Source organism: Aspergillus nomiae (assembly GCF_001204775.2).
Source record: "Aspergillus nomiae NRRL 13137 chromosome Unknown contig00073, whole genome shotgun sequence".
Lineage (NCBI taxonomy): Eukaryota > Fungi > Ascomycota > Eurotiomycetes > Eurotiales > Aspergillaceae > Aspergillus > Aspergillus nomiae.
Window position 1 is genome coordinate 66,075 of NW_015378128.1, and position 19,970 is coordinate 86,044.

At 50.1% G+C, this 19,970-nt stretch overlaps 7 protein-coding genes across 7 annotated transcripts; 3 read left to right on the forward strand and 4 right to left on the reverse strand.

Annotated features, from left to right (window-relative positions):
* Positions 1-488: 488 nt before the first annotated feature.
* Positions 489-2,364, forward strand: ANOM_003908 (uncharacterized protein; the record flags this gene model as incomplete). The annotated part of the gene is made up of 3 exons (XM_015549165.1): positions 489-1,521; positions 1,575-1,901; positions 1,943-2,364. The coding sequence occupies 3 exons, from the start codon at positions 489-491 to the stop codon at positions 2,362-2,364; spliced, it is 1,782 nt and encodes a 593-aa protein (XP_015408606.1).
* Positions 2,365-3,327: 963 nt separating this feature from the next.
* On the forward strand, positions 3,328-3,855 carry ANOM_003909 (oligoribonuclease; the record flags this gene model as incomplete). The annotated part of the gene is made up of 1 exon (XM_015549166.1): positions 3,328-3,855. One exon carries the CDS (start codon positions 3,328-3,330, stop codon positions 3,853-3,855), a length of 528 nt encoding a protein of 175 aa, XP_015408605.1.
* Positions 3,856-6,554: 2,699 nt separating this feature from the next.
* On the forward strand, positions 6,555-8,406 carry pgmA (phosphoglucomutase PGM2; the record flags this gene model as incomplete). Its single annotated transcript, XM_015549167.1, has 3 exons — positions 6,555-6,659; positions 6,731-7,032; positions 7,094-8,406. The coding sequence occupies exons 1-3, from the start codon at positions 6,607-6,609 to the stop codon at positions 8,404-8,406; spliced, it is 1,668 nt and encodes a 555-aa protein (XP_015408631.1). The 5' UTR covers positions 6,555-6,606.
* A 251-nt stretch (positions 8,407-8,657) lies between these two features.
* ANOM_003911 (Gfo/Idh/MocA family protein) lies at positions 8,658-10,403 on the reverse strand (the record flags this gene model as incomplete). The annotated part of the gene is made up of 1 exon (XM_015549168.1): positions 8,658-10,403. The coding sequence occupies one exon, from the start codon at positions 10,401-10,403 to the stop codon at positions 8,658-8,660; it is 1,746 nt and encodes a 581-aa protein (XP_015408632.1).
* A 749-nt stretch (positions 10,404-11,152) lies between these two features.
* ANOM_003912 (uncharacterized protein) lies at positions 11,153-12,728 on the reverse strand (the record flags this gene model as incomplete). The annotated part of the gene is made up of 3 exons (XM_015549169.1): positions 11,153-12,242; positions 12,299-12,671; positions 12,710-12,728. 3 exons carry the CDS (start codon positions 12,726-12,728, stop codon positions 11,153-11,155), a joined length of 1,482 nt encoding a protein of 493 aa, XP_015408633.1.
* Positions 12,729-15,495: 2,767 nt separating this feature from the next.
* eb1 (microtubule-binding protein BIM1) lies at positions 15,496-16,978 on the reverse strand. The gene is made up of 6 exons (XM_015549170.1): positions 16,794-16,978; positions 16,635-16,706; positions 16,449-16,483; positions 16,306-16,383; positions 15,758-16,239; positions 15,496-15,696 (listed from the first exon to the last, which is right to left on the reverse strand). Exons 1-6 carry the CDS (start codon positions 16,805-16,807, stop codon positions 15,634-15,636), a joined length of 744 nt encoding a protein of 247 aa, XP_015408634.1. The 5' UTR covers positions 16,808-16,978; the 3' UTR covers positions 15,496-15,633.
* A 493-nt stretch (positions 16,979-17,471) lies between these two features.
* ANOM_003914 (F-box/WD repeat-containing protein) lies at positions 17,472-19,541 on the reverse strand (the record flags this gene model as incomplete). Its single annotated transcript, XM_015549171.1, has 1 exon — positions 17,472-19,541. The coding sequence occupies one exon, from the start codon at positions 19,539-19,541 to the stop codon at positions 17,472-17,474; it is 2,070 nt and encodes a 689-aa protein (XP_015408635.1).
* Between the last annotated feature and the right edge of the window lie 429 nt (positions 19,542-19,970).

A 19,970-nucleotide genomic window follows, 5' to 3' on the forward strand; every position in this document is an offset into this window, starting at 1 on the left:
ACTCGATGTTGCTGGTACCTACATTCTTTACGCGCATTCTCAACTTGATACGCTCAACCTGATCAACTGGTCTATCATATCCCAGCCATTACCTTCTTCCCCTCCCACACCCCTCCGCCGAGCTACGATTGCCTGTGTGAATTGTTCACATAGAAGATAAAGCATTACGAACGTGCTTTCTCAAATTGTCTGGCTCTTTTGCCAAGTATCTCCGTTATAGGCTACCACACTCTTCAGTTGCGACCTCTTTGAACTGCGTTCTCGCGCTCTCTCCCTTTGAGGTTGTCGGTGACAGTCAGTCTAAACACACTAGATATCCCTGACCGCCTCCACAACCCACGACGACCGGAAGCTATCTCTTTCGCACTGTCGCACGATCTTCTCTCCTTCGATCACCCTGACCATCTTTCGATCGGCGTGTTTTCCCCTCTGGAAGATACTACGGAGAACATCACTTTGCTCACATACTTCTCACCGCTCGCCCCATTATGCCGTGCTTCAAGGGTCTCGCCGTGAGTATACACACTCCGGACGGCCCTATTTCCGAGTACTCGATCCAACGCCAATCCCGAGCCTCTCGCATAGCTTGTTACATTCCCGTACCTCCACCGAAGCTACCAGGTTCAGCTACCGGAAAACCCGAACAATCAACCTTTGCAGTTTCAATCACATTGCTGAATCCTGGTCAGGATGTGCCCTACTCTACCCCAAAATCGACACCGGAAAACCCCACACCTAAGCCCAAGGTTGTTGGGGGTCTTCCCGGCCAAACGGCAGAGCGAGGCCAATATAGTAGCATGGTGGCACCGTATCAGCCGCTGACAAACTCTCCGAACGAGACGGTCGCAGCTTATATCTACTTCGACGGGCGACAAAAGGAAGAGGTCGCTACTTTGCTCCGGAGAGGCGAGGAGACCTGGGTGAACTCACGATGGGTCAGTGTCCCTGAGTCAGAAGGAGGTGGCCTTGCTGAACGGGAATTCCTCTTCCGTGAGGTAGGGTTGGAGCGCTGGCTCAATGGCTTAGACCTAGAAGGGAAGGATGTGGCCGCGAAGATTGAGCGGAGACGGCAGAAGATGGAAAAGCGTCGTCTAAAGCGTGCGTCGGCCGATGGCAACAGTGACCTGGACATGGACTCCAAGCATGACAAGGGCATCATGCGCTATGGTGACGACGCGAAATCACCCCTCGAGGACGTTTCGGACGATGACATGTCTTTCTCCGATTCGGACGACGACCCTATTCCTGAGTCTGCAGGGCAGATCAAGGTGGCTTTGTTCCGTGTTCTGGCCTCGGGGGAAGTCAAACGTGGTGAATACTCGCCGCAGTTCGATGCTCATGATGACGACGACGAAGCCCAGCCAGACGGGAATGGTGGGACAGATGCAGATGTCGACCATACAACGAGTTTTGCAAAGCCCAAGACCCTCGACCCCAAGACCATCAGCACACAAACGGTCACCGGGATCGACCCATCCGACAAGCCTTATGCTATTTTCACATTCATGTATAGAGGAGAGCGTAAGTCAATCATCACTTCAATACATCTCTTCTACTATACTAACCATCTACAGGGCAATTGCAAAAAATGGGCATGTTAAAAGATCCCAAGTCGCAAGAAACTCCTGGCTCAGCAAAGCGCAGATCACTTCAGCCGGACTTCGCTAATATTGGTCCTTTGAAACCCGGTGGCACAGTTGGATTCTTGAACTTCCGGGACAGTTCCGAGAACAAGCAGAAGGGAAAGAAGAGCAAGGCCGCTGGAGATGACGACATGGACAGTGACGATGATGACGATGATTCGATCTTGGGTAAAGCCGACGATGAAGAGGCTAAGGAGGACGATCAGCATCTGTCACCAGATGATATTAGACGCCAGGGGGAACTGGCCGAGGGCGTTCGTAAGATCAAGGCAAGTAAAACCTGAGGCCTTCGCCTTAAGTTGCGCTAACGGAAATACAGCTCAAACGCCAACACTCCTCAGCATCTCTGGGCACTAGTACCCCCAAAACGGACACCGCTAGTCCCCAGCCGTCAGGAGAGACTCCTGCAGCATCCAGTATCTCCACCACCCCTCCAACTGCACCAGCAGTCCTTGCCGGCATACCCGAGGTCCCCAAGCCTGCGGCAAATAATCTAAACGGAGAGTTCGTGGGGAGCCCCTTAAAGAAACAAAGAGCTAGTGTATCCCAAGCGGATGAAAACGCATTGCGACGGAGGATTGAATCAGGGTTATCTCAACCCGTCAGCGGAGCTTTGGATAGTGCCGCTTCAGAGGGACCTCAAACTGCAGGGGCGGATTCCAGCTCCTTTGGGGCCCAGCCTCAACCAGTTTCGCAGGAGAATGAGGACGAAGAGTTGTGATGAAGCTATCTCGATGAACATATTATTAGTTATATGAACTTACTGGGTTCAACATGACTCCCAATTGGTTCTCGATCGGGGAATTCCCTCCACAACCACGTCGGAACGCTAACTTAGCAATCTTCGATAATCTATATCCTAAGCTTTAGTTATTTTGTTTTGGCTGGCACATATACAAACTATGTGAACAACGTTTCATCTCTTTTTGTTGCCGTGTTTGGAATGGGGAACACTCTCAAAAGATTATCTTGATGGCTATGATGGATTGGCGTAAGTGGACCAATCGATAGCCACCTAGTTGGTTTTTTCTTTCTTTTCTTCTTTCTTTCTCTTTCTACTTGGGGACTTCTACTTTTCTTCTCTCTCTTTTTTTAACGTCTTGACGATGATAACGACGGTATGGAGACTATTCTGGATTATGTGCATGAGTTGGAACTACCTTGTGCTGGATGGTCCTAGGGCTCTCGCCTACGAGGATCTAGAATTCTTTACTTGATACTTTTGAAAAAGGTCTGGGGTATAAGTTAATTGCTATAGAATAAATGGATCACGCGAGGTGCAAACATACGATTGATTTGAATCTGAAGAAGCTGGGATCTTACCTGTTTCTATCTTATCGTTCGGGAACTACGTACGTAACTTACGAATTAAATTGATTAAATAATTCAAATAATTTACCCCCGCAACGTCACAGGGAAACTTCTTCACCCCCACCTTTTTTCCCACTCACGCAAAGGCGCAGATGGACACAGGTCTCTGAAGTAAAAGTCCTTACTTGGTTGCTCTTAGATTTCGAGTGAAGTAATAACAATTTGCACATAAACGCCGTCAAAATGCCATTGGCACGCTCATCTGATCCACTGGTGTGGATAGACTGCGAAGTACGCAACCTCCTCTTCGACTCTACCACGATTCCCTCCATATATATGTGATACCTAATACACGCCTGAATCACACAAACAGATGACAGGCCTAGATTCCGAAAAGGACCAAATCATCCAAATTTGCTGCTTCATCACGGACGCCAACCTCCAACTCCTCGACCCCCACGGCTTCGAAACCGTCGTCAACGTCTCTAAGACCACTCTGGACAACATGTCACAATGGTGCATCGACACTCACGGTCGTACGGGATTAACAGCCGCCGTCCTTGCCTCCACCGTTACACCTGAATCCGCTGCCTCCGAGCTATTGGCGTACATTCAGCAATATGTGCCACAGCCTCGCACGGCGCTGTTGGCGGGAAATAGTGTGCATGCGGATAAGGCTTTTTTGTCGCGGGGTCCTTATGCGAAGGTCCTGGAATGGTTACATTATCGGATTTTGGATGTGAGCACGTTTAAGGAGGCAGCGCGACGATGGGGTGCGGATGAGTTGCTAGCTGCTGTGCCTAGGAAGAAGGAGGTACATTTGGCGAAGGATGATATTCTGGAAAGCATCGAGGAGATGCGATTTTATAAGGAGAGACTGTTTGAGAGTGGAGGAAATTGAATGAGAGGGTTGATTAGACCGATTTCTAGTTGATCACTGTTGCTGTTACGACCGTTGCAGCGTATGCACACCGACGCTTGGGTAGGCTGTGCTGATTTACTTTCCCTGACAGAGCACGCCACATCTGTAGAAGGTAAGGCTGTTGTCCTTCTGGCTGGCATCACCATGGACTATGAAGGGTGATAAAAGCCTGCTCCTCGAAACCTCCCGCTGTGACTTGGCTGAGTCCGGGGAGTTGCCTAAGATGGGCTGCGACCTTCTCTCACATCTTGTATAAGAACAGCACCTAGTGCTAGAAATTTTTGCAGCCACATCATATCTTTCTTTCTTTCTTTCTTCGCCTTGCCCCAACACATCATTCAAGGAAGAGACCCCTGTTCTACTGTGTCAATGTGGGGGCCAGAAAGCAGTGTACCACGAACCCTATAACAACTCGCTTTAACCACTATCTTGATTACACAATCTTGGAAGTGAAACTAGTCGCAGTCATGGTGACGTGAGGGGGAAGATGGGCATTGACTGCATCTGACAACGGGACATAGCAGTTAAGTCGGCAATGCGCGAAGTCGCAATGATAAACAAGCTGCTATTACTTTCATTCTGGGGCTATCTGTTCACTCCGTCCGGAGTACCCCCCTGCAATCTTACGACTTGCCGAGGGGTCTAGATTTGAACTCATTCATAAGCAAAGGTGATAAGAGGCCGTCGACAACAGATGCAGTGGCAGAGCCCCGTGGTCGATGAGTTGTCCGTGTACTTTGGCTCTGACGGGGTGAAGCGGCCCAATCATTCAGGGGCGTCCGTGTCCCAAAGTTTAGAGCTGCAGCTATTAAAATAGCTCCATTGGGACCTGCCCAACAATCAACTAGATTAAAGACTCTACAAACTGAGGCAAATCCGAGGGATAATTTGACATTCTCTTCTCACTTTCGTCAAAGTGGATAATCGTATAGAAAAGGGGGAGACTCACAATAAATAGAATGTCTTAGAAATAGTTTTCTATAATGAATCTATTTTTAAAATTTAGCTAATTGTTTCTTGAGGACTTTTCCGCCTTCCATGGGGGTCGTCGCCGCCTTTGTGCTGGTACCTGAGCCCTTCAAACCACTCATTGATGGCTTATGGACACTCACCCATCCTTCCAGAATTGCCTGTATTCGCTCAGTCTACCGCTCATTTTCTTTTTCTTTCTTTCTTTCTTTCTTTCTTTTTTGTTTCAAAGAGACAGGTATTGAATATCTCCATTGTTCCTACAAGAGAATTTCACATATTTTCTCTTTGCAATGGCCCATCAAAGAAGGCGCCTTCGACTTCGATCAGAATTGCGATATGTGCTGGTTTATTCTCTGACAGTCGTGGATTCGTAGCTCAGGTGGTAATGGGCCGTCAAAGGACTCAAAGCTGAGCAGATGCCACGTTACCTGAGTTTTTCTCTTAATCAAAGGCAAGCATTTCTGCTTCAGATGTTCTTCATTGACTGGGTTATATACATAGACCATGCTTGGTTAAGCGCCATACTCGGGCCAAGAATAGCCTCTATGTACAGCACTTGCCATGTTAGCAACTACTACCAGAACTAGACCTCTTTGTGATATCCAGGCGTACTTCACATTACGTATAATTAGAACAGATCTGCTTACACAGAACCTGAACGCCCCGTTTTCCTCTGATCTATAAGCAAGACACTACCAGTATCTATTGTATACAAGCCACACCTACACCCGCTAACTGGCGAAGATGATTTCTACTTCCTCTTCTGGTCTCACCTTTTATTCAATCATAACAACCCGGTGTATTGCTAAGCACCGCAGCAACCGTACTACACCTGCATTTGATACCAATGGGTCCGATCAAGCCTGGCTCCACGCCATATCCTTCTTCTCGAGCACCTCGACAGGCGCCTGTGGCTTCCTGCAGCCCACCCATATCTACCAATGACGGCTTCATAGAGGAACACTATCGTGCTGGTGGTCCAAATCTTTGCGGGTTTCCTCCTGTGTTTTGCAATCCCATCCAATGTGAAAACTTTCCTATGCTAGATGTTCTAGCCGTCGCAAAGAAATGGATTATACCGGTGATAACTTTTTATCTTGGTGAGTTCAGGCCACGATTCAATCTTGCAAAGGAGCCTGTGTCCACTATACGTCTCAGGGCGCCGAGAGAGTCCAAGGAGCGTTGGTTGGGCGCTGCCCGAGAGATATACCAGTGCTTGTGTCGAAATGGCCTTCATCATTTTGCAATAGAGATCCTGGATCAATCTTTGGACATTAGTGCCCATATCTAGCCACACGAATCTATGGGTGAAAATGAAATTAGTATATCAAACATAGGAAATTGATACGCTGAGTATTCGAGTTGTTGAGACCTCTCAAAGTCTTAAATGTAGTCAGAGAGGCTAATTACCTTCTGCGCACGCACTTGGACCATTTGTCCCCACGCGCGGGGCCTCGATCCCTGGGCAAAAACAAGAGCGGCGTTAAGTGGGGCGGAAGAGGGGCACTGATTTGGGCCTGAGGTGTACATACATGAAATCATGCTGATGACGGCGGCGCGAGTGTTCAACGCATGGTTTTAGTTTGAGTTGGTGCCCCTCCTTTATTTATCTTCCTCTCTCTCTCTCTCTCTCTTCCGATCCCTCCCCCATTTGTCGGTGAGCAATCTCAATTCCCTATATAATATCCTCTTATCTTCCTCTCCTTTCTTCTCCTCTCTCTTTTCCTTTTTCTCCCTCCTACCACTATCCTTGTCATCATGTCCGTCCAGACCGTCTCCTTCCAATCTTTTACTGACCAGAAGCCGGGAACGTATGTCTCTTATCTATATCTATCCATTTTAAGATATTGTTATATCATAGAGCCGTTGCTAACCTTCATAGCTCTGGTCTTCGTAAGAAGGTCAAGGTCTTCCAGCAGCCCAACTACTCCGAATCTTTCATTACCAGCATCCTCCTCTCCATCCCTGAAGGTGCCAAGGACGCTTTCCTCGTCATTGGTGGCGACGGCCGCTTCTATAACCCCGAGGTCATCCAGAAGATCGCGAAGATCAGTGCCGCCTATGGCGTCAAGAAGCTCCTTGTCGGCCAGAACGGCATCTTGAGCACCCCGGCTGCCAGTAATCTCATCCGTGTACGGAAGGCCACCGGTGGCATTCTGCTGACTGCCAGCCACAACCCCGGTGGTAAGAACAGCATGGAACTCTTTAGATTGAGCAATTGCCCCAGCTAACTCTCATGTCATAGGTCCCAATGCCGACTTTGGTATCAAGTACAACCTGTCCAACGGCGCCCCCGCCCCCGAGACAGTCACCAACAAGATCTACGAAACCTCCAAGACCCTCACCTCCTATAACTATATTGAGACCCCCGAGATTGATCTTTCCAGCATTGGTTCCAAATCCTACGGCCCATTGGAGGTCGAGGTTGTCCACTCCACTACCGACTATGTCAAGATGATGAAGGAGATTTTCGACTTCGACCTGATCAAGGAATTCCTCAACACCCACAAGGACTTCAAGGTTCTGTTTGATGGCATGCACGGTGTCACTGGACCCTACGGCGTCGATATCTTCGTCAAGGAGCTGGGCCTGCCCAGCAGCAGCACCATGAACTGTGTCCCTAGCCCTGACTTCAACGGTGGTCACCCTGACCCCAACCTGGTCTATGCCCATGAGCTGGTTGAGGCCGTTGACAAGAACGGTATCCACTTCGGTGCTGCTAGCGATGGCGACGGTGACCGCAACATGATCTACGGTGCTAACACCTTTGTGTCTCCCGGTGACAGCTTGGCCATCATTTCTCACCACGCCAAGCTCATTCCCTACTTCCAGAAGCAGGGTGTTTACGGTTTGGCCCGCTCCATGCCCACCTCCGGTGCTGTCGACCTGGTCGCCAAGGCTCAGGGTCTGCAAAGCTACGAGGTTCCCACCGGCTGGAAGTTCTTCTGCAACCTGTTCGACAACAAGAAGATCTCAATCTGCGGAGAGGAGAGCTTCGGTACTGGTAGCAACCACATCCGTGAGAAGGATGGCTTGTGGGCCGTCGTCGCATGGCTGAACATCATCGCTGGTGTGGCCAAACAGAAGCCAGACCAGACCCCCAGCATCGCTTCCATCCAGAACGACTTCTGGCAGACCTACGGCCGCACTTTCTTCACCCGCTACGACTACGAGAACGTCGACACCGACGGCGCCAACAAGGTTATTGCTATCCTCTCCGACAAGGTCGCCAACAAGGACAGCTTCGTCGGCTCCACCGTGTCCGGCCGCAAGGTCACCGATGTGGGCAACTTCTCCTACACCGATTTGGACGGCAGCGTATCCAAGAACCAGGGCCTGTATGCCAAGTTCGATGATGGCAGCCGCATCGTCGTTCGTCTGTCCGGCACCGGCAGCAGCGGTGCCACGATCCGTCTATACATTGAGAAGTACGAGAGCGACAAGAGCAAGTTCGGCCTCACTGCATCCGAGTACTTGAAGGACAACGTTGCTCTTGCCCTTTCTCTGCTCAACTTCAAGGAGTTCATCGGCCGCGAGGAACCTGACGTCCGCACTTAAGTGACTATGATTTAATGTTTGTAAATATTGTGCCACAAGCGTATGTGAGGTGCAGTGTTCTTTATGATGGGAAGAAGCAAAACCCATCCATGGACAAATTTCATTCTAAGATAGTTAATCGCATAGCAGTATAATCATAACTCATATCCCAGTCCATAACCGGTTCATTACTGTGCGCCATAACGTCATATCATATCATTAACCACCCCCAGAATCCCTCTACCGTCATGATAACGAGTAGAACCAATAATTTAGTCACAAGCCGACCTCGTCCCCAGCGAATCTTGAAGTTTCCCCTCCCACCAATCCTTCCACCGAACCACCTTCTCCTCCCGCCTCGCCTCTTCCGCCGCGAACACAACCGCATGACTCCTTACCGCTTCCTCCAGTGTACAGCCCACGAAGCATCTCTGCGCACGCTCGACCTCCCACCCCTGATTAACCACCGCATCCACGGCACGGACAAAGCTCCTCGCCAGACCGTAGTCGCCCCCGCCATGAGACTCCTTCTCTTCTGGCGGCTGCCGCGGCACCTCAATAGACCGGGTCGACCGGGTCGAGAAGCTGTAAATATGAATATTCCGCGAATCGTAAGAGATTTCACCCTGGGTCCCGTAAACACGACCACGCCGTTCACATTGTTTCTCCGTCGGGGCGATCATATGGAAGATGGCCGTTTTAGCAGTTCGGGGATAATAGTCATTGGTGGCTGTAGTAGGGTCAAGGGGTTCATCATCCCAGGTAAGAGTGACGACCTGGTCATCGCAGACATTGTTATCGGATTCGTAAACGCACCGACCGTACCAGGGTCTCGCGGCGATATCCTTGTCCTCCGTTTCGGGAGAGTAATCTTCTTCCAGAATACGGAGGAGATGGGCCTCTGCTGCTTTGATCTGTTCTTCCTCAGACAGAGAGGAGGAGCTCCGGATTACATCCTCGATATCTGGACAGACGATGTTGACAGGCCATTCGTAGTCGGCCCTTGCGACGTGCATGTCGCGGTAGATCTTGATGGCGCTGTAATTGCAGTCTCTCTCTGCAGGGCAAGAGATGCAGTTTGTTGCCGTGGCGGCGGCGCGAGGTTTTCTAGATTTGCGGAACTGGGTCAGGGAGCCGGAGGAGGTGATGGTGCGTGGGAGATGCGCTTGTTGGCGCTTGAGGTACTCCTGCTGCTGCTGTGTGGAGAGGTTGGCGTCTGCGGGGAGCGATGGCGGGGAACAAAGGAGCCACAGGATGAAGTCGAGGTCGTGACAGGATTTGGTCAGCAGGGAACCGTCACCTTCGGGCGTTGCTCGTCGCCAGTTCCCGCGGACATAGCTGTGTGCGAAGTGCCACCATCCAACTGGTTCGCAGTGTTCCATTGAAATAATGTCGCCAATGACACGGTCCTCAAGGAGGAGCTTTCGGAGGAGGATGTTGTGTGGACTGTATCGGAGGACATGACCTATGGAGAAGATGGTCGATGGGGAAGAGGGGGGTGATAAGCCCCCTGCTTCCTTTGGTAGTAGCGCGCGGTAGACGGTCAGACAGTCGGATAGTGATAGGGCGAGCGGCTTCTCGCACAAAATGTGAAGTTCTAACGGGGCGATAGCTTGTAGGATCTCCACGTGGGTTTCGTCCAGCGTGCAGATGAACACGCCGTCTATTCCACCGGTAGTATGATTGGCCGCGGCAGTCACAGGAGACCTGCTCTGTGTTCGCCGTTTGATTTCCCATCGCAGCCAATCTCGCCAGTCTTCGAACTCCTGCCCGTCCTGTGGAGTACCGTTGTCGCCCCAAATATAATTGCGGCCAAATTCCCGTCGTTTGAAGGGATGTGGCTCGGCAATCGCGTGGATCACACCTGAGGTGGCATTAGTGACGGCTCGGGCGTAAGCATTGCCTCGCGAACCAGCGCCGATGACAAGGAAGCGAAGTGGTTTGGCGGAATGAGGGTGGGGTGGGGAAGGGGAAGATGAGGAGAGATCGTGAGAAATCGGGGGAGTAGGGTCGCCCATGATGACTATCAGTCAAATAAATATAAGTAGATACTAGTTTCCGGTTGTGAAACTAGACATAGAGAAGGAGATAGGGAGAGGGATGAGGAGAAGAGGGTAGGTTTCGATTCTTATATGAAGTCGATACTCGATAAGTATACTCCATGGAACCTCGCATCGCAACCCTGCCATCTCAGGTCACGCATGGTTAGCCGAGCCCTGATTGGCCCGAGTGCTGCCTTTCGTGCCATCATTCATGCTCATCCGCTCGAAGAGAGAAAATAACTCCGTTCCGGATCCACCCAAAAATAAATAAATAAATAAATAAAATAAATAAAATATAACAAAATCAGGGCCCTTATCGATAACGTCCTGTACCTTGAGACTCGGGATTATATTTGCCATTCAACGTTACATGACCATTATCCGTACAAGATTTTCCCCAGGATATGTACGCCACAGAAATTATTGTTATACGACAAGAAAAGAAAGTTTGTCAGCAATCCGCTGGGGTTCGACAAGGAACAGTGAACTTAATTCGGGGTATCCATATAAGAAATAGAGAGTAAGATGTACAACAGGATCAGGAACATGCCGGCCTGAAAAGACCAAGGATTATTCCTGTTGCGAAGATGACACGTCCTGAAGGAAAAGAAAGAAATGCAAGCTCTCAGCGTATGTACAGAGCAAGGCTCTTATGATATATATCCAGACATCGGACAACGATGGGGCGCTTGCAATGGCTAAAGGAAAGACAATAGCGAACAGGATCATATACTCTCGGTAAATCGGCTGCCGCGGCTACCATCAAAGCTTGGATGACTTCGACCCAGCATGTCTGGTCGCTTGGGGATGGTGGGAGACAACGCTCCCTGCGCCAGAGGCACAATGCGCGATACAGAGGGTTCGTTAGATAAACTAGCTTCTGCGGAGCCAGGAATAGGTGTCCTGGCCGGGGAGGGCCGGAAAATCACAATGGGATTGGTTTCTTCGGCTTCCCTTGTATAACTCACGTCCAGCGGCATGCCATACGGGGTTGATGGAGGCGGTTGCGAGGTAGGTGAGCGGGGAAGGACCGGTGAACCTGGCGGGAAGCTCACACTTGGTTCCGACATGGTCGGCGATCCTTCCGAGAAACCACCGCCGTATCCATCTCCTCCTGACTGTAGTACGGAGGGAATCTTCCGACCAGAAATCTTCTGGAATCCACGCTCGCTGGTGCTAGAATCTAAGGTGCTTTCTGTATGAGTAGAGAGACGCGATTGTCTCCAACGCTTCATAAACGCTGGCGCAAAGTATGACGCCGTGAATAACGGATCATTGCTAGACCGCCGCGAAACCACATCAGCTGACCTTGTTACAGATCCTTCTCCAACAGCAGTACCAGTCATATCACCGGGCGGAAGGACTTCAGGGGCACGATTTTGGTATGCTCTCCGTCTCCGGAGAATGATGAAAACTAGGAGCACCAAAGCCATGGCACCAGCTACACCACCAACGACACCGCCAGCAATTTTGCCCTTGGTTTGGCTGTCCAGAGCGCCAGAGCCCTGGGATGGAGAAATTGTCGCTGACGTAGTCGGTCCAGTAGTCAAAGTTGTCGGTTCGGTAGCTGTCGGCCCCGATCCCCCGTCCCACCCATATGAGGCGCCGCCTCCGGTGCCGGAGGGCAACGAAGTTGTAGTAAGCTCAGATATAGTAGAGGTTGTAGAGGATGTAGAAGTTGACGAAGTCGTTGTGCTGGAAGATGAGCTTGAACTAGAACTAGAGGTTGACGAGGTTTGGCTAGAACTGGAAGACGAAGAACTCGTGGAGGTGGAGACTACAGTGCTGGAAGTTGACTGAGGCGTCCCACTCGAGCTCGCAGGCGAGAGAGGTATTTGGGAAGCGGAAGTATTGGAAGCAGAAGATATCACAGGAAGAGAAGTAGGCGAAGCGAGGGATCATGACTAGCCGACCCAGGGGCAGTATCAGTTGTGGGGGTATGTGAAGCAGGAGAGGCAGTCGGTGTTTCTTCGGAAGAGGTAGTCGGAACAGCCGGTGAGCTTTGGTCAGTGGTGATTTCCGACGCTGTAGGCTCGCTGATACCAGTTGTCGGCGAGGGCATTCCTACTGTAGCGGCTATCGTAACTTGCACCGAAACCTGGCCTTCCTGGGATATTGCGCTATCCATTTGGGGCTGCGATCCATCCTGCGCCTGCCGCTTCATCATGTCTCTCGGGTCATTCACAACCGTCCCATGGAATACGGAGTGCCCGCTGTTCGTACGTCCCGTAACACCAGTAACAGCTGTTGATCGATTAGTTCTCTTCATCAATCTGCTATACCGAGTGTGCCTATTGCCATGATGGGCCATCCTGGTTCGGCCCCTGCTCCGAGCTGTACGAGTATGCTCTCAACCGAAACCACCCAGAAAACTATTGAAGATTGAATATCAAAGACGTGTGGCGTAATATTAATCGACTCGAGATACCGATGCGCCAAACAGAGCACACGAGTTTTGAAGCTCCGTGTTGGAAGAAGATTTCAGGAAGAATGTAGTATGCGGTGCCTGCCAGGACGACACAAAGATATTCGGGAAAGAAGCGAGTTTTGGAAAGAACGCAAAGAATTAGAATATTAATCCGAATGAGTGCAGACTGTGTTGGCTACAGGATGATAATGTCGGGGACTGATCGAAAGAACGACTAGCGGTCACAATGAAGGCTTAGGCTTGCCCAAGCGTTGAAACCCCGCAAATAGCGCAGGTCTTAAAATTCGTATGAACCAAGGAGCGGACGTCAGCTGCACCGAAGAGCTGACAATTTCAAGCGTAATGATGGGAAAACGATTCCGAAATGCATGGAAACCTGTTAAGTAGGTCAATTAGAGAACCACCTAGCCACCATACCCGCTGAAAATATGAGAGATTCTCCGCAGGTCTCAGGATGATGCCGAGTCCATTTTGACATCTGAGCTCGTACATACCAGTAAGGAATGAACGAAGAGAAGCGAAAAGCGAACAGCAGGTGGAACTTTTGTGACTTTTATCCGTATGTCTCCAAATCTTGAGAGCCCCTCCAGCTCTAATCCATAATTGCCGAGAGAATCGAATTGGAAGTTTCAACGGGGAGATGGACTGACAAGAGACTCATCAACGTTGGGTCCCTCGAGAATCTGATCGCCAAAATTATTTCCGTTTCACTTTTTCCCTGGTTGCGGGATCCACGTTGACACCGGACCCAGCCTTGTCTCTCGCTTGTTCCAAGCCGTTCCGTGGTAGTATGTCACCTCGCGCGGTCCGGTATTTCCACCATCCGTTTCAATGGTTGTAGGCTGCCCCTAAGGAAAGATTCCGTCCTCTGTCGCCAAAAGATCAAGGGAAAAGAAGGGGAGATAGGGAAGGGAGGAGCGAGAAGGGCGGGAGAAGGTGAAGAAGGAGAAGGAAGGTGGGGAGAGAAGGGAAAAGACGATGTGAATGAGACGGCAGAGAATCGATCAGGCCAGACCTAAGAATAACAACAAGAAGTTCGGCTGAGGTCAGGTCTTAGACTTGCAGCGTCCACCAACTACTAGTCGTTACAATACGGGAATTACATCAGCATTGACTTTTTCTCAATTACGACCGTTATTTCAACTCCGATAATATCAATCATCTAGCTTGTTGAGGATAGGAGCATCGACTTCCGAAAGATGGTCCGGATAGATTTGCTCTATGTCAAGGACATGAGCAAACCTGGAGATTGCAATGAATGTCGGTACCCTGGTATAGTATCTTTGGGTACAGGTGTTCCGGTACTCCAAACACAATACCGACTTGATGCGTACGCATTGCGTACCCGAAATGACAGCCTTTCCACTTCGGGGATCAAGCGATGCCATTTTTGCACCCAGGGAGTATCATTGGCTCGACGCGGGAAAGCCAAGACTAAGTTTAATAAAACACTGATGGGAAAGTCTCACCTTCATTTAACTAACATGCCTTGAGTGGATGACTAGCTTTAATTTAATATAGAATGCCGTCTGTCACCCTCTCATCAAAATCTGAAGGTTCCCGAAGATCAACGGCCACAGATCAAGCGCATTGAAGGTTCTGAGAGGGGGAGATCTGATCTGGTGCAAGGCGGAAGAGGGATTCGCAGTGAATGCAACCTTGCTCTATAATTTGAGGGTCCATTGAGTACAAACCAAACCCTACTAGTACCACACACTACCAACTTTTAAGTGAGAGAAGTTGGTCTCGTACCTCTCTTTCGGGTAAGATACGAAATTGAACGACCAGAATGTTCTAGCCCATATTACATCGGCACGCCCCACGCGGCTTGGAATGTGTCACCTCAATCCATTTGTCCCGCTAGGCTCTTTTCAGTCTAACCCAGGACGGTGGTGCATGATTACATAGTATTTAAATACTATGCCGAGTTCGAAGTGATTGCGATTAGTCTACTACGAACCTTGAAGGATCAAGAATAGGATCCCGGCGCAGTGTTGGCGGCAGCCCGTACGACCTGATATGCATACAATAATATCTCCTGGGAGTAAGGGGCTAAAATTTCTAGTGTTTGGTCTCCGCCCCCAGTTCATCACACCTATCATGCTGCAAGGTACACGGTCCCTGGGTGAGATTATAGTTCACTTTTCCAGGGCCATTTTCAAATTGTGTAACCCTATAGTCGTCCATTCTGAGCCTGCGGTGCAACCCCGGGAAACCGTAAATTATCGACATTATTGTCAGACGAAGTCGAAGTCTTCGTAAGTGTAATCGTCCAGAAATGGGGTCAATTCCGTCTCCGATCCACACTGCTATTTTTATATACTGTCGTGGCGTGTCCATCTCCCGCCTTGGAATGCCATCTCCGGAGTGGAAATTTCGAAGAATGTAGGACCTCGAGGCCAACCGAACCATAGATTAATTCGCTCATTCGGTGGCCCTCGCACTGGAACCGATTGGTAGACTACCACAGGAGGAGGAGGAGGTAGAACTATAGAAGTAGAGAACAATTCTATTGGACTCTCGTCTGGAGCCTGACGGAAATTCAAATGTCCTATCGCCAAATGTCCACGAAACAGCTCATGATTTCTCGCTCTCCAGTTCGTGCCAGCTGCCAAGCTCTGTCTCTCTCTCTTTCTCTCTCCGACAACTTGACCGAGGACCCAACTCAGGAGAGTAACAGGAAATCCAATCAAAACATGAGGGGTCAAAACCACCCACGCAACGCTAGTCATACTATGAGGGGGTATTAAAAACGGACAAACGTTTCTCAACCGGAATTTAGAATGTCTCCAGTTCATCCGCAGCACCCTCACCCTCTTCAGCTGGGATCTCAAATCCTTCCTGTCCGACAGTTAGTCCTCCCGGTCCGTATTCGTTTGAACGGGATGGAAATCTTTCATACCTCTGTCGAGTACAGAATACCTTGGATGTGCTTCACCAACGAATCGTCATCCTTCTCCAACTCGGGGTCTGCCTCGATGGCACTTTGCAGCAAAAGCTCAATGTCTCGGAGCTTAGCAAAATAGAAATCCCGCTCCTTCTCCAACCCGGCAATAGCTTCCTTCTGAGTCGCAATCTCTTGCTGCAAGGCGGACACGTTAGGCCCACCTGCTGCAGCGACTCGTGGACGAGCTGCAGCAGTGGTAGGTGTAGCTCCCCGCCGCGTGGCTCCCGCCGATGCTGCGCCTGAGCGAGAACCACTAGCAGGAGCAGGGGGAGCACCCGAAGCCTTCCGACGAGCAACAGCATCGTAATCACCACCAGGGAAGTGCTGGTCCCAGTATCGCTTCGTCCACTGCAGGAATTCAAGGTTGTCCTGCATGCGGCATTTGGTAAGTTGTTGTACGGGTACCGGCTTGTCTACCTGGTGGCGAGCAAACACGTCTGTCGAAAGGCTGTGTTAATAGGGAGGATCTTTCCCCATTCAAACGAATCCACCCAGGAACGTACTTTGAAGAACCTTGAAATTTTGAAGGTAGGCGTACTCGGTATTGACGTTGAATTTCACACGGGACATGGGGACATCCACTAGAAAGCAGGAAGAAATTGTTAGTCCTATAACAAATTTACTAGGGGTAAGATGGCACACTCACTAAAGATTGAGTCAAAGACTTGACAGAGAGCCGCACTACACAAGATTATACGTCAGCCCATTCTAGCTATATGCGAAGATGCTGGAACCATATCCCACGCCGTTTTGGCTCCAATTTTGCAAGGGAGTCAAGTCCGTCGCCCGGGTAAGGAAGCAGGATTATCCATAACGTGGAAGTTGAACGTACCCCGTGCCGCACTGCTCAACCTTGGTAAGGTTCAGCTGCAACAGGTTGTTAAGCCATGCCAGAAGCTCTTGCCTATTCATCCCACAATGATTAGTCGCTGACATCCACACATAAGAGGCTTATTTCACAGATTGTTTTGAAAGGGGGTTTCCAACGAACCTAGATTCGCCCATGGTGGGGTATACGGTCCTGGTTTTGAGTTCGGTTGGGATAGCGGGAAGAGCTCCTGGGGGTACAATGAATTAAGGGAGTGTGAGAGGAAACAAAGAAGTCGTATAGATGGGCGTTTCCGCAGGTACGTGAGAGTTTGGTCTTGGTTTGAAAATTGAGGCAAAGTAATCGTTGAGAGGATTGTTTTGTTGCTGTCGACAAAACCCACGGGACCGCCATGACGCTAAGGGGGATCTTGGCCAATCACAAGGCCCCCTGCCCCTTTCCGTGAGAATGTATCGATTCCTCAGGCAAGGATTTGATGGATACCTGCCCAAGTGGGCAGTTATTGATCGACGCGGCACCCGGCAGCACAGCGATCACGAGTATACCCTGTATCGCAGGACGATGTCTACCATCGCAAGGCAATAACCATAACTACTGTGAATGTTTTCTGGCAGGAAGACTGAAGTGAGAAAGCAAAGTAAACATCTTTTTAAGTTCAACGCTCTATCGCTAGCCAATGTATATCCCAAAATATTATATCCAAAAAGGCGCAAAGAAAAAGCGCAAACAGCACAAGGCAAGTTTCCACATGAAGAGAAGAAGACCCCGATTGAGTACCCGTATAAACTCCCTGAAACCAAAACTTTTCCTGTGATGGAGCAGATAAAAGCAAATATCCGTCTATTCCTCTAGCAACTCAATGCCATCTAGTCCATAACCAAAGTCCATGATGACAGCTCGAGAATCCTGGCTCGTGGCCAGGATGCGTCGATAGTCTGACTTCACACTCAACATCCAACTGGTGGTCCAGCCGGGTAGGTCAATTGATAACTCCCCGGTCTGCGCATCAAAGACCTTAACACTCATATCGTAACTTCCACTGACAATCCGCTGCCCCGCACTGTCCAGATGCAGAGACCGGACCAGCCCTTCGTGGCCCTTTAGCTCATTGACCATGTCACCGGTGTTTGCATCAAACTGATATATAACCTGATCGTTACCGCCAGTGAGGATAGTCCTGGCATCTTCACTAAACTCAACGCACGCAAGTCCGCGATCTTTACTGTGAAATTCCTTGACACAGTGACCAGAAGTGATGTTCCACAATTTGGCCACGCCATCTCCGCTCGCAGAGACAATCAAGTCGCCACGTAGCTGAACTGCGTTGACAGGGCCCCTGTGGCCGACAAGCCTTTGAAGGAGAGCTCCAGTATGCCGATCCCAGACACAGATGGTGGTATCCTTCGAGCAAGAAACAATGTAACGGTCATCAAAGCACACATCTAGCACACCTGCGCGGTGGCCTTCCAGGCGACGAATAGGCTGATAATCATTCTGGATATCCCAAACAATGCAGGTATAGTCAGATGACCCCGTGACCATGATCTCCTCATCGAATTGAAGGCAAAGAATGGATGCACTATGGTATTCTGAAGCTTGTTCAACCGGGGTGGTAATCCCAGCGGAAAGCGTCGGCGGGGGGCAAATTGTAAGAAAAGGGGGCTTTCCAGATGACTGCTGAGACATGTTATTGACAGGCCCAATACCGGCGATATCTCCCGGAGGAGGTCCGATAATCTTGCGGCATGGCCAAGGATAATGAGCATCCCACACTCTGATGGTTCGATCACGAGATCCAGTAATGATTTTGTCCCTGTAGGCGGTTAGTTGGTGATAATGATTTGCTTGCTGAATGACATACTCATCAAACTGTGCACAATACACGCTGTCTTTATGTCCGTGGAGATAAATTGCAGCAGCCTTGCCTTCCTTCCACCGCTGCTCCAGCGCGCGGCGGACAAGGAACATTCTCTTCCAGTCTTGGTCTGGGAGAGATTTTCCTAAGCCAGCAGATCGTTTTTTCTTCGAGGTGCCGACAGGGCGACTATGTCCATAGGTGTGACGGAACACATGTCTCCAAATATGCCGGGAGGATGCCTGCTCACTCCAAGCGCGAGAGACCGATTCGCATTGCATGAGAGACTGGGGATCGAGATAAGTAAAGATGTGTGACATGACCTCTGGTGGTAGGTGAGTCACCGGATCCAAGCGCAGAAAGGCGAGATCCGTGTCGGAGAGTTCGGAGCGGTCACGCAGGTCGATACCAATACCGCTCTCCGAATCTCTCGTCAGACCCGTGTCGGAGTACTTCGCACCATCTCTCTCGGCCCTGAACAGCTCGTTCTGGGCCGCAGCGGCCGCCCGAGCAGCTGCACCTGCATAGAAATCATCCGGAAGAACGGGCGGCTCCGAGCCATTGCCTGGAATCGGAGCACGCATAGGCGTACTTGGTGTATAGAAGCCGTGCAGCGCCGATACGCTGTGATGAGACAATCGGCGATCGATACTGGTACCCTTGCACCATGAATGCCTATTTCTAGGCGCGAATTCGGGTTCATGGTTCAAGTCGCCCAGGTCATCTTGATGGTGGTGAGCCGAATGCCTGGAAGACTTATTCCGGATCGTGACCGACAAGCGGCGGCCGAGCGCGCGCAAGCCATCAACAGGATGGCGTAAACTGGAGAAGCTTTTGGCTTCTCGGCGCCTAGGAACAGGTTCAGGGAAATGATTCATTTCCTCCAACACCTGTCCTTCATCATTGGCTGCATCGACAGCTGACCCTCCACTCCATACGTCGTTTTCGAAACGGGTTGTCTGATGGGTCGATGTGGTAGCCGTCCGAGGTCGAGGTCTGAAGGAGAGGGAAGGACGCCGCCGGGAGGGAAGTGTCGCAGCCTCACGTGGGGACATGGTGTCGCGAATCGAATATAGAGAGATAATGCAGGATGATCGGAGACTCCGCAGATCGACTATATACTGATACAAGAGGGCCCCTTTCACCAACCCTGAGACACAATTCCAGGGAACAGCAAGGAACAAATGTGAGAGTGTGGAATAAGTATGCAGCGAAGTGCCCGTCGGTTCTTGAGCAGGTATCTTGTAACAGACAAATTATGGGGAGGCTTGAATGATGTAGGCAAGGGCAACAAAAAAAATAAAGGGTCCGCTTAAACAAGTAACTCCTGATAAGAAACACCGACCACCCAGAACAGATAAAGAATGAGAGAAAGGATGTCTACCACAAAAAGAAAGGACCGGACAGGAGGGTGAGAATCTAATACAAATCAATCTAAGGAATCCGAACACAAAGAGAGAGAAAAACAAAAAAAAAAGGGAAAG

Excerpts from the sequence above, each read along its gene's own strand:
- eb1 (XM_015549170.1), bottom strand. Across the intron at positions 16,484-16,634 it reads GTTGAGCAGTGCGGCACGGG|TGCGGCTCTCTGTCAAGTCT; the intron begins GTACGTTCAACT and ends AATCTTGTGTAG. Across the intron at positions 15,697-15,757 it reads GTATTCTGTACTCGACAGAG|GAAGGATTTGAGATCCCAGC; the intron begins GTATGAAAGATT and ends ACTGTCGGACAG.